This window comes from Dromiciops gliroides, chromosome 2 (assembly GCF_019393635.1).
Source record: "Dromiciops gliroides isolate mDroGli1 chromosome 2, mDroGli1.pri, whole genome shotgun sequence".
Classification (NCBI taxonomy): Eukaryota; Metazoa; Chordata; class Mammalia; order Microbiotheria; family Microbiotheriidae; genus Dromiciops; species Dromiciops gliroides.
Window position 1 is genome coordinate 77469573 of NC_057862.1, and position 12124 is coordinate 77481696.

Genomic DNA, 12124 nt, shown 5'->3' on the forward strand with positions numbered 1-12124 from the left:
AGGTAGTAAAGGATAAGAGACAGGAATGTAAGGAGTCCATTTGGGAACAGTGAGAAAACTATTCTGGATGGAGCAAAGAGCTTATGTAGAAGAGCAGCTAGAGATAAGGTTGAACAGGGAGGTAAGGGCCATAATGTGGAGATTCTTAAAGGATAAGATAATAACTTTCAAATTTATTTCAGGGAAAATACCTTGTTTAGTCATTTTCAGTTGTGTCTGACTCCTCCTGACCCCATTTGGGGTTTTCTTGGCAAAGATAGTGGAATAGTTTGCCATTTCCTTCTCCAGCTCATTTTACAGTTGAGGAAACTGAGGCAAACAGAATTAAGTGACTTGCCTAGGGTCACACAACTAGTAAGTATCTGAGGTCCAATTTGACCTCAGGTCTTCCTGACTCCAGTCTCAGCTTTCTATCCACTGTGCCACCTAGCTGCCTGAAAGTATCTTATTTTGGGACATGAAAAGAATTAAAGTCTGGAAGTGCTTGCCTTTTTTTTTTTTTTTTTGGATGGTTGGTTGAAAGCCACCTGTATTGAGCCACAGTTCAACATTGTAAATTTCGTTTCCAGGGACATGTTTTATTTTTTTTAAATAAGTTTTCCTATAGCCTTGGTACCACAAAGATAATGTCAAAGTATATATTAAAAATAAATTTATTTTCAATCTTCTAGGAAAATCTTAAACGGTTACGAGACAGCATAACTCGAAGACAACTAGAGAAGCAAAAATCCGGGAAACAAACAGGTATTACTTTTTATCTAGGACAATGCTTAGATCTCTGCTAATAGTAGAAAAAAGTTTTTAAATTAATGTAGCAGATTCAAGATCACATTCCATGGTTAGGAGTCTTTAGAATTAGGCATGATTCAAGCCAAAACATTGAAGCACATCCCACCCTCTACCATGAAGCAGCAAATGTTGAAAGAGCATGGGATAAATGATTAAGTAAATCGATGGTTGGTTCATAAAATTTAAAAGCAAGTATATCTTGCATAACATTGGGTGCGAGTAGAATTCTTTTTTTTTTTTTAATGTATGAGGTATTTTATTTTTTCCATTACATGTAAAGATAGTTCTCAACTTTTGTTTATACATGCTTTACAATTTCAGATTTTTCTCCCTCCCTCCCTTCCCTCCCCCCTCCCCTAGACAGCAGGTAATCTGATATAGGTTATATCTATATATCTCTATACATATACATATATATATATATATATATACACACACATATATATACACATAATAACATTAATCCTATTTCTGCATTAATCCTGTTACAAGAGAAAGAATCAGAGCAGTGATGGAAAACCTCAAAATAGAAAGAAAAAAAAAAAAACCAACAGCACCCAAAACAAAAGAAATAATATGGTTCAATCAGCATCTATACTCCACAGTTCTTTCTTTCTTTTTTTTTCTTGGATTTGAAGATCCTCTTCTATCATGAGTTCCCTGGAACTCTTCTGTACCATTGCATTGGTGAGAAGAATATAGTCCATCACAGTAGGTCAACACTCAATGTTGATGATACTGTGTACAATGTTCTTCTGGTTCTGCTCATCTCACTCATCATCAGCTCACGTAAGACCCTCCAGGTTTCTCTGAACTCTTCCTGCTCATCATTTCTTACAGCACAATAGTATTCCATTGTATTCATATACCACAACTTGTCCAGCCATTCCCCAATTGATGGGCACCCCCTCAACTTCCAATTCCTTGCTACCACGTAAAGAGCAGCTATAAATATTTTTGTACATGTGGGTCCCTTTCCCCCTTCCATGATTTCTTTGGGCAAAAGACCTAAAAGTGGGATTGCTGGGTCAAAGGGTATGCACAGCTTTATCGCCCTTTGGGCATAATTCCAAATTGCTCTCCAGAATGGTTGGATCAGCTCACAGCTCCACCAACAATGCATTAGTGTTCCAATTTTCCCACAGCCTCTCCAACATTTATTATCTTCCTTTTTTGTCATTTTAGCCAATCTGATAGGTGTCAGATGGTACCTCAGGGTTGTTTTAATTTGCATCTCTCTAATCATTAGAGATTTAGAGCATTTTTTCATATGGGAATAGATAGCTTTGGTTTCTTCATCAGAAAACTGCCTGTTCATATCCTTTGACCATTTCTCAATTGGGGAATGACTTGGATTCTTATAAATTTGATTTAATTCCCTATATATTTTAGAGATGAGGCCTTTATCAGAAGCACTGGCGCGAGTAGAATTCTTAGTGTTGATGAGACAGCAGCTTATTTCCTCTCTCAAGCACAGGAAGACCAACAACTTTATCTCTAATGTCTATGCTTCCCTACAGGAAAATATGAAGTGATTAGAAATTTTTAAAAAGTGGGGGGGGGTGCAGCAAAACAAACATTCTTGGATCAGTTTCTAGAAAAGTCATCAGGAGGCTCTAACTCTCTTAAAAGATGCTTGTTAAGATCTTGGCCAAAGGAACCCTTCTAAATTCCATGACCCTTATTAAAATGTTCCTTCTCTCTTTGATTTCATTATGAGTGGAAGTGTATCTTTCTCCTAAGAATCCTAATGCACCATCAACACTTAGCCCTCATCTCTTGACTTTTACAAATCTCTGGCTTTCCTCTGTCTCCATTGGAGCTGAGAAAGGTAGAGGCTTAACCAATCAATGAGTATTTATTAAATGTCCACTATGTGGAACTGTGCTTGGCCCTACAGTTATAAAGACAGTGCCTGTCCTCAAGGTGCTTATAGTCAACTGAGGGAGAAGACAATATGGTGGGGGAAGTGGAGGGGTGGGGCAGAAAAGGCTGAAGAGAGGCCATGGAGGCTAGCCAGCGAAAAGCTCAAAGACAGGAGATGTTGTATGTGTGAGGGACCGCAAAAAAAAAGGAGAGTTTGTACTGATAGTAGAGTGTGTAAAGGGGCAGCTAGGTGGCGCCATAGTGCATAGAGTGCTGGGCCTGGAGTTAACAAGACTCCTCTCCTGGAGTTCAAGTCTGGTCTCAGGCACTAGCTGTGTGACCCTAGAGAAGTCCCTGAACAGCTGTCAGCCTCAGTTTCCTCATTTGTAAAATGAGCAGGAAAATGAAATGGCCTTTGCCAAGAAAACCCCAAATGGGGTCAAGAAGAGTTGGACACAACTGGAAAAAAACAGCTGTAAAGAATGTGTAAAGCAGAGTAAGGTAAGGAACTAGAAAAATGCATTGTAGGCAGGTGGTAGAGGGTTTTAAATCTCAAAACAGAGAAGCATTTAAATGCCAAATGGATGAGCCCAGCTCAGTAATAGCCAACCAGGGAGCTAGAAAATTCCCACTGAAAAGGTAGAAATGAATATGAGCACAAAACAGTAAATGAATTTGGGGATTAAGACTTTGTCACTCACTTTGATATGCATCAACACCAGGTTTTCCTGTTAAAATATTTGCTATTCTATCATTTTCTTCTTAAAATGGAAGTGGTTTGGGTTTTAGCATTTCAGAGCCCAAAGTCAGACAGTAGTCTAGAAATGTTCATTTTAATATCATCTTGTACTTAAGAGTTCTGGGCCAGACTTTGCTTCAGGAGAGAACAGTGCACAGGGCAATGGGGCACCTCCTCTGAAATACAACCATGCTTTTAATTTCCTCTAGGGAAAACCTTTAAAGCCTTGCAGACCATGTCATTGGGTTTACTGTATCCGCCATTGCTACTCTCACACACCTGATACTCGTAGCAAGCTCCTGACTGGGCCAAGCTGCCCTGAACCCCAGCAGCTGGAGTCCCCCTGCTTTGAAAGAGCACCTTCAGCCACACCCAAGGCCAAGGGAGGGAGAGGCTGCTGCCAGCCCGGAACTTCCTGGGTTGTAAAAGTCTATTTAGGCAAAGGCACACAAGAAATCATACACCTGCAAACAGGATCCACCCAGGCACTTTGGGAAAGCTTGATGGTAATTCTGACGCTCTGGAAATGGGCAGTGGTGCATTTGGCCTCTTGCTTTGGCTTCTCAGTGTGTTTTCTGCAGAAATTAGTGATCTCAGAGACATTTGTCCTCTGCCATGAGAAATGGTCATTTTCCCCTGAAGGGTCAGGCAACCTGATTCAGCGTAGAAATCTGGAGAGGAAATGAGAGAGAGAGAGAGAGAGAGAGAGAGAGAGAGAGAGAGAGAGAGAGAGAAAGAGAGAGAGAGAGAGAGAGATGATGTGAGTTGCATGTACTTAGTAAACATTTGTTGGATTGAATGGAAGGCAGTGGAGAGCCATCATATTTACTGCTAGTCCAAGTTTAACCTTTTGTTGAATAAGGGAATTCTACCTAGTTGGAACCTACCCATACTGCAGCTCAGCCTTGGATGTCTGTGCACCTGTGGGACTTCTCTTTAAGGCAGGGATTCTTAACTTACTTTTCTGTGTTATGAATCACTCTGGCAACCTAGTGAATCCTAAGGATCCCATCTCAGAATAACATTTTTAAATGCATAAGATAAAATACATAAGATTACTTGAACTCATTAATTTCTGTAGGACACTCACTGAAAAACTAAAGCAAGAGAAATTATGTCCAATTATAATAAAATACAGTTATCAAAATATTTTAGAAATTAGACTTGCAGACCCCAGGTTAAGAACTCCTGCTTCATGGAGCTGCAGTGCCTTCTGGGTTACAATAATGAAGAAAGACCAGATAGTGTTAGAAGAGAACCCTCCGGGGTGGCTAGGTGGCACAGTAGATGAAACACTGGCCTTGGATTCAGGAGTAGCTGAGTTCAAATCTGGCCTCAGACACTTGATACTTACTAGCTGTGTGACCTTGGGCAAGTCACTTAACCCTCATCGCCCTGCCCAAAAAGAAAAGAAAAGAAAAGAAAAAAAGAAGAGAGCCCTCCATTTACAGCTGAACTACTTGTTCTCTTTCCCAAGTCACCTCCTCTACCCTTTCCTGCCCATTTTTCAGGATCAAGTGAGGAAGATAGTATTTAGGAAGATAAGAGTTTAGATGGGGGTGGTGTTGGGGGTTTTTTTGTTTGTTTGTTTTGGTTTTTGGTGCAGGGAGGCAGCTAAGTGGCATAGTAGATAGAGCTCTGGGTCTGGATTCAGGAAGACCTGAGTTTAAATGATACCTCAGACTCTTGCTAGCTGTATGATGCTGGGCGAGTCACTTACCTTCCTTGCCTTAAAATAAGGATAATAGGAGTCCCTACCTCCCAGGGTAGTTGTGAGGATCAAATGAGAAAATGCTTAGCACAGTGCCTGGCACATAGCAGGTATTTAATAAATGTTTATTCCCTTCCCCTTTTAATGATTGTTGTAAGCATAATAAATATGATAGAATGTGAGCTCCCTTATAGAAGATAAGTTCCTTGAGGCCAGAGAATGTTTTCTTTTTGTCCTCACATCCCCAGGGCCCTGCACATAATAGACACTTAATAAGTGCTTGTTGTTCAGGATAGATACTGGGGGTTCTAGCCTAATTCTCCTTTTTCTTTTTGATTCTAGACTTAGAGATCACGGTTCCTATTAGACATTCTCAGCAACTCTCTGGAAAAGTGGAGTACGGAGTCTATGAAAGCGGCCCCAGGAAGAGTATCTTGCCCCCAAAGAGCACACTATGCCGAGGAGATTGGAAAACAGAAAGTACTTCGAGTACATCAAGTAAGGAGGGTTGTCGAGGGTGGGGGCGCAGCATGGCTAGACAGCCTTTTCTCTTTGCTTCATCTGAGACAGATTCAGATATCCAAGCATCCATGCAAGTCATGATACCATCTGGAAGGGAGTTCAGAGGCTGTCTAGACTGAGCATTTCCTTTTTCTTTTTTTTTTTTTTGTGGGGCTACATGGGTCAAGTGACTTGCCCAGGGTCACATAGCTAGTAAGTGTCCCTTTTTTCACATGAAGAAGTAGGCATCACTCAAGATCATGCTGGAAGTAAGAGTGAGTGGTGTGATGGCTCATGGATGAGTGTGTGAGTTGAAAACTGCTTCCTTTTCCTCTTCCTAGTCTAAGAAATGGGCATCTGAAATACTTATATGTTATCTTTCCCAGGGGTCCAAAGGCATTTTGCATACATTGCATTTGGTCAGGATGTAGGCTGGATATTTTCCCAAAACCTGACTTGCACAAACCTGAGCATAGGCCTATAATTATGGTCTTATAACTGTGGTCATCGGAAGTCATGGAGAACATTGATGACAAAAATAAATTTTAAAATATTTATTTGAAATGAAAGACCTAAAAAAAGCTTACCAAAATCATATGAAATATACCTAAAGAGTACTACTTATTTTTCAGTGTACATATATTTTTTTCTTTTTGAAGAGATCTCGTTTTAAGGGCATGGCCTATATTGGGACCAATATGGTTTCCATGGAATAGCAATGTAGCAAAATGGATTAAAAGGCCAGCTTTGACAAAAATGGAAAATGATAAATGTTGAAGAATATGTGGGGAAATTGGAACACTAATGCACTGTTGGCGGAACTGTGAACTGATCCAGCCATTCTGGAGAACAATTTGGAACCATCCCCAAAAAGCTTTAAAATGGTGCATACCTCAGTGGATAAAGCACCGGCCCTGGATTCAGGAGGACCTGAGTTCAAATCCAGCCTCAAACACTTGACACTTACTAGCTGTGTGACCCTGGGCAAGTCACTTAACCTCCATTGCCCCACCAAAAACAACAACAACAACAACAACAACAACAAAAACAAAACTGTGCATACCCTTTGACCCAGCAATACCACTCCTAGGTCTGTATCCCAAAGAGATCATAAAAAAGGAAAAAAGACCCACATGTACAAAAATATTCATAGCTGCTCTTTTTGTGATAGCAAAGAATTGGAAACTGAGGGGATGCCCATCAATTGGGGAATGGCTAAACAAGTTGTGGTATATGAATGTAATGGAATACTATTGTGCTGTAAGAAATGATAAGCAGATGGATTTCAGAAAAACCTGGAAAGACTTACATAAATTGATGCTGAGTGAAATGAGCAGAACCAAGACACCATTGTACACAGTATCAACAACGTTGTGGGATGATCAACTATGATAGACTTAACTCTTCTGGGCAAAACAAGAAAATGCCAAAAGACTTATGGTGGAAAATGCTCTCCACACTCAGAAAAAGAACTATGGAGTCTGAATGCAGACTGAAGCAGACTATTTTTACTTTTGTTGTTGCTTTTCTGTTATTGTTCTTGTTTATTCTTTCTTGCTTTTTTCCTCCTTTTGTTCTGATTAATGTGGAAATGTGTTTAACATGATAGTAATATATGACCTACTTAAAAAAAAAGACCAGCCTTGGAGTAAGGAACACTTGAATTTAAGTCTTGCCTCTGAAGTATCAGTTGGATGACAGTAAGTCATTTAACCTTCTCAGTGCCTTAGACAACTCTTTTATAATTAAGTGGAAGTTATAGATGAGTTGTTCATCTACATCAGAGGAAGAAAGTTCCATACCAGGATTTCTCCTTACCAGGGAAATCACAAGTCTGGACCCAAAAAATCAAATAAATACCCAAAATAAGACTAGCCCATTTATTTCATCTGTGCCCCAAAGTTAATGACATGGCACCCATTTACCCTACCTGTTTTAGAGATGGCAGACCTTAGGCTTTGGATGGGAAAGTAGCTCAAATAAAGTTAGAGTTAGAACATGATAAAGATAGGTATGAATTTCAAGAATAATAACTTTTTAGACTAGTACAGAGACAAATGGTGAAACTTGTTTTTGACCAGAAAATATTGCCTGACATAACAGGCAACTCACACCACTGTGCAGACGACAAGAGCTATGAGCTTTATTAGTCTATCTAGTGAGGCTGTGAACTGACGGTCCTGATGTACTGGCTTCACAAATGCATTTGATTATGTTCGCTCTTCATCCATAAACTTTATGCTCTTCATCAGGAAAGTGATAAAAGAGTCAGAGGGAAACTAAGCAATAGTAAATTTCAGCAGCTAACATATTAAATTACTCCTCTGGAAAATTATAAGGTTTGAAAAAAGGATCTAGCTCAGAGTGCTCAAAGGAGAATTGTGAAAATGTAAACTGTCCATGAGATGGAAAGACCCTCTATGGGTCTTCTAGTTCTGTAGTACAAGAGAACCAGATGAAAATGTTAGTGGGAGATATATTTTTTTTAATTTTTAAAGAATATTTTATTTTTCCCCAATTACATGTAAAGACAATTTTAACATTTATTTTATTTTTAAATAGTATTTTATTTTTTTCTAATTACATGTAAAGACACTTTTTAACATTCACTTTTTTTTTAAGTGAGGCAATTGGGGTTAAGTGACTTGCCCAGGGTCACACAGATAGTAAGTGTTAAGTGTCTGAGGTCGGATTTGAACTCAGGTCCTCCTGACTCCAGGGCTGGTGCTCTATCTACTCTCCTACCTAGCTGCCCCTAACATTCACTTTTTAAAAATTTTAAATTCCAAATTTTCTCTTCTTCCCCCACCTTCCCCATCCTGAGACAGTATGCAATTTACTATAGGTTATACTGAATGTGTGTTCAGTCATACAAAACATATTACCATTACATATTACCATTTCGTGTTGTGAAAGAAGATACAGAAAATTGGGAGATATTGGACAAAATAAATAAAAATAGAATAGTACATGGATAATGGTTGGTGGGTTTTTTGTTTTTTTGTTTTGGTGAGGCAGTTGGGGTTAAGTGACTTGCCCAAGGTCACACGGCTAGTAAGTGTTAAGTGTCTAAGGCCAAATTTGAACTCAGGTCCTCCTGAATCCAGGGCTGGTGCTCTATCCACTGCGCCACCTAGCTGCCCCACATAGATAATGTTAATATGTGATTTTCTAAGTCAGTATGAACCCCCAGGGATCCTCGTGCAGGCTTCAGTGGCCCCTGGTTTTTATTTGACTTCACTGGTCTAGTCCAATTCCTTCCTTTACAGATGAGGCATCTGAGGCCCAGAGAGGTCATGTATTTTTCCTAAATCACACAGTAAATTGGTTGCAGATTCAGTGCTAATACCTAGGTCTTCTGATTCTCTGCCCAATATTCTTTCTACTATGCCAATATAACAATGTCTGGCTTAGCTGTCATTAGTCTTCTGGGTGAAGTCCCTGCGAACTTCTTGAAAGGCATGATTTAATCCAGTTACTACTGAACACCGGCAGTGTGTCAGTGGACAGAAGGCTGGGGCTCAAATCATTAAGGCCCTGGATTCAAGATATGAAAATGAAAGGGTTTAAGATACATTGTCTGACACTGGCTGTGTGACCCTGGGCAAGTCACTTAACCATCATTACCCTGCAAAAAAAAAAAAAACAGAAAGAAAGAAAAAGAAAAGACAAGATAAGATACATTGTCAGTGAGTCAGATAAAATTTAGGGTGAAGAAAAGGTATCAGTAAAAGTTTTTTGTTTTTTTGTTTTTTAATTATACAGAAGAAAGAAATTTGGAAGGGGACACAAACAGGGCGGTTTTGTTTCTTCCATGTTAAATTTAATATGCGCTGGGAAGCTAGGTGGCACAGTGGATTAAAGCACCAGCCCTGGATTCAGGAGGACCTGAGTTCAAATATGGCCTCAGACACTTGACACTTACTAGCTGTGTGACCCTGGGCAAGTCACTTAACCCTCATTTCCACCCCTCATACACACACACAAAATTAATATGCACTTTAAAAAAACAAATTGCATATAACATTAGTTCACAGTTTCATGTAGAAACTTCCTTTTTGTCCTTTGTATATTAGATGTTTGCATTTGTTAACAATTTGTTAAAAGTTTATAAAAACAGAAATGAAAAGAACAGTATATTGGTGGGATTAAGGTAGGATGTTATTATTATTATTTTTTTTGCTGGACAATGAGGATTAAGTGATCACATTTGAACTCAGGTCCTCCTGAATCCAGGGCCAGTGCTTTATCCACTGTACCACCTAGCTGCCCTTATTTTTTCTTTTAAAATATCTAATTGATGCATTTTATATAGTGCTTTTTATATAATAGACACTCAATAAGTACTTATTGAATTTAAAAACAAATAAACAAAAAGTCTAGAGGGGGAAACAACTTGAATTTGACAGATAAATGAAAAGTTGACATTTCATGTTAGGGGAGAGGAGGGAAGAATTAATTCACTTCAACAAACTTTAAGCCCCCTACTATGTGCTGGGCACCAAAGGCTACAAAGACAAAAATGAAATAATTTCTGCCCTTGATGAGTTTACATTCTATATGGTATAAACCACACAGGTGTTTAAATAAGTAAATACAAGGTCATTAGAGGAGAGAAAGCACAATGGTAAGAGAGAGTACTTGGGAAGGTTTCACAGACAAAATGACACATGGCTGAACATGGAAGTAAGATGATGACTTGGAAAAGCAGAATTGAGTTGAAAAGTCTGCTCACAATTTGGCCAGGTAGAATTCATGCAAATGTACCTAAACAGGAAATGGAGTTTGGTTGAAATACAGAGTAAATAAAGGCGAGGAATGGGCAGAAAGTCTGGGAAAGTAGTGTGGAGCAAGAGCGTATTTTAATCTCAAGTCAGTGTTGTTGTTCTCTTGTGTCTGAGTCTCCATGACTCGATTTGGGGATTTTTTTGACAGAGATACTAGAGTGGTTTGCTATTTCCTTTTCCAGCTCATTTTGCAGATGAGGAAACTAAGGCAAGCAGGGTCAAGTGACTTGCCCAGGGTCACACAGCTAGTAAGTGTCTGAGGAAGGATTTGAACTCATGAAGATTAGTCTTTCTGATTGTAGGCCCAACACTCTATCCACTGTACCACCTCGCTGCCTAAGTCACATAAGGTTTTTGAGCAAGGGTCAGACATGAATTTTAGGAAGATCATTTTGCCAACTATATAAAAGATGAATTAGAGTAGGAATAGACTAGAAGCAAACAAATTAGCAAGCCATTATAATAGTCCAAAATTATTTTTCCTTTGTTTGTTTTTTCTTTGATTTTTTTTTAAAGCATTCTGTGTCTGGGTATGAAAGAATTTCTGGGAGCAGTAGGTATTGTGGTTTTATATAGGAAAAAATATTCCCTGTTGCAGGATACCTGGTTACTGTCAAAGACTTTTTTTTTTAGCTCAACTGATTAGAGTATGTTGCTGACTTGGCTAGTTAGTTTCCTTCCATTCCATGACCACAGATGGCATGCCAGTTCTAGCTGGCTGTCATGTGTACGACACAAGGTTTAACAAGTAAAGAGAGATTCATAAACTCATCACTGCTATTGAAGAGCCAATCTGGTAGGAAGCAGGAAGCAATAAAGCTGAGCTCTGCCCCACAGCTCCTCTATACAGAACTAAAAAACAAATGAGACCAAGCCCTGAACAGGAAATCCAAGAAGAAGGAAAAAAAATCCCAGTGAGTCATTTTTCCAGTCCAGGTAGGCAAAGGCAAAGGCCAGGAAGAGAAGTCTGCAGACACTTGGGGAAGGCGCCTACCCAGTAATAGCTGCTACAGAGGATTCTAGCCCAGAGAAAGAATGTGCAACAGGACAAGAAGAGGTTCCAGATCTAACACAGAGAGGCCTGGCCTAGGGCAGGATTCAGGAATAGAATATCTATTCCCTCCAGAAGTATGCAGAACGTGGCCCTAACATAAACTCTGAAATCAGGAAATAAAGTAGAAGAAAGAGCAAACAAAAGATCTCACCATAAAAAAGTTCCCTGGTGACAGAGACACTGAAAACTTAAACCAGAAGAAAAGAATGATTGCAAAGCATCTACAAGCAAAGCCTAATCGAAAAATAGCTTCGGCACAAGTTCAACTCATACTCCTGGAAGAGATGAAGCAGGAGTTCTTTTAGTATAAAATTATTTTAACAGATGAAATGAAAGTGCTAAAAGAAAAAAATGGGGGAAAATTAGAGCAATGAAAAAAGAATTAGAAAGGGAATTAACAGCTTAGAACAAGAGGTTCAAAATATTAACCAAATACTGAAAATTAAAATTAAAATGGACCGGGGGACAGCTAGGTGGCACAGTGGATAAAGTACTTGTCCTGGATTCAGGAGTACCTGAGTTCAAATCCAGCTTCAGACACTTGACACTTACTAGCTGTGTGACCCTGGGCAAGTCACTTAACCCCCATGGCCCTGCAAAAAAAAAAAAATTAAAATGGACCAAATAGAAGATACTGACTCCATGAGATAATAAGAAATATTAAAATTAGGGCAAAA

At 39.2% G+C, this 12124-nt stretch overlaps 1 protein-coding gene across 1 annotated transcript in view; it reads left to right on the top strand.

Moving 5' to 3' along the window:
- The window catches only part of PIK3AP1 (phosphoinositide-3-kinase adaptor protein 1), a 133894-nt gene that overhangs the window by 107188 nt on the left and 14582 nt on the right, over positions 1-12124 (top strand). Inside the window, exons 13-14 of the mRNA XM_043990352.1 lie at positions 672-744; positions 5448-5603. Of these exons, the coding sequence (XP_043846287.1) occupies positions 672-744; positions 5448-5603 (229 nt within the window). The remainder of the gene's footprint in view (positions 1-671; positions 745-5447; positions 5604-12124) is intronic.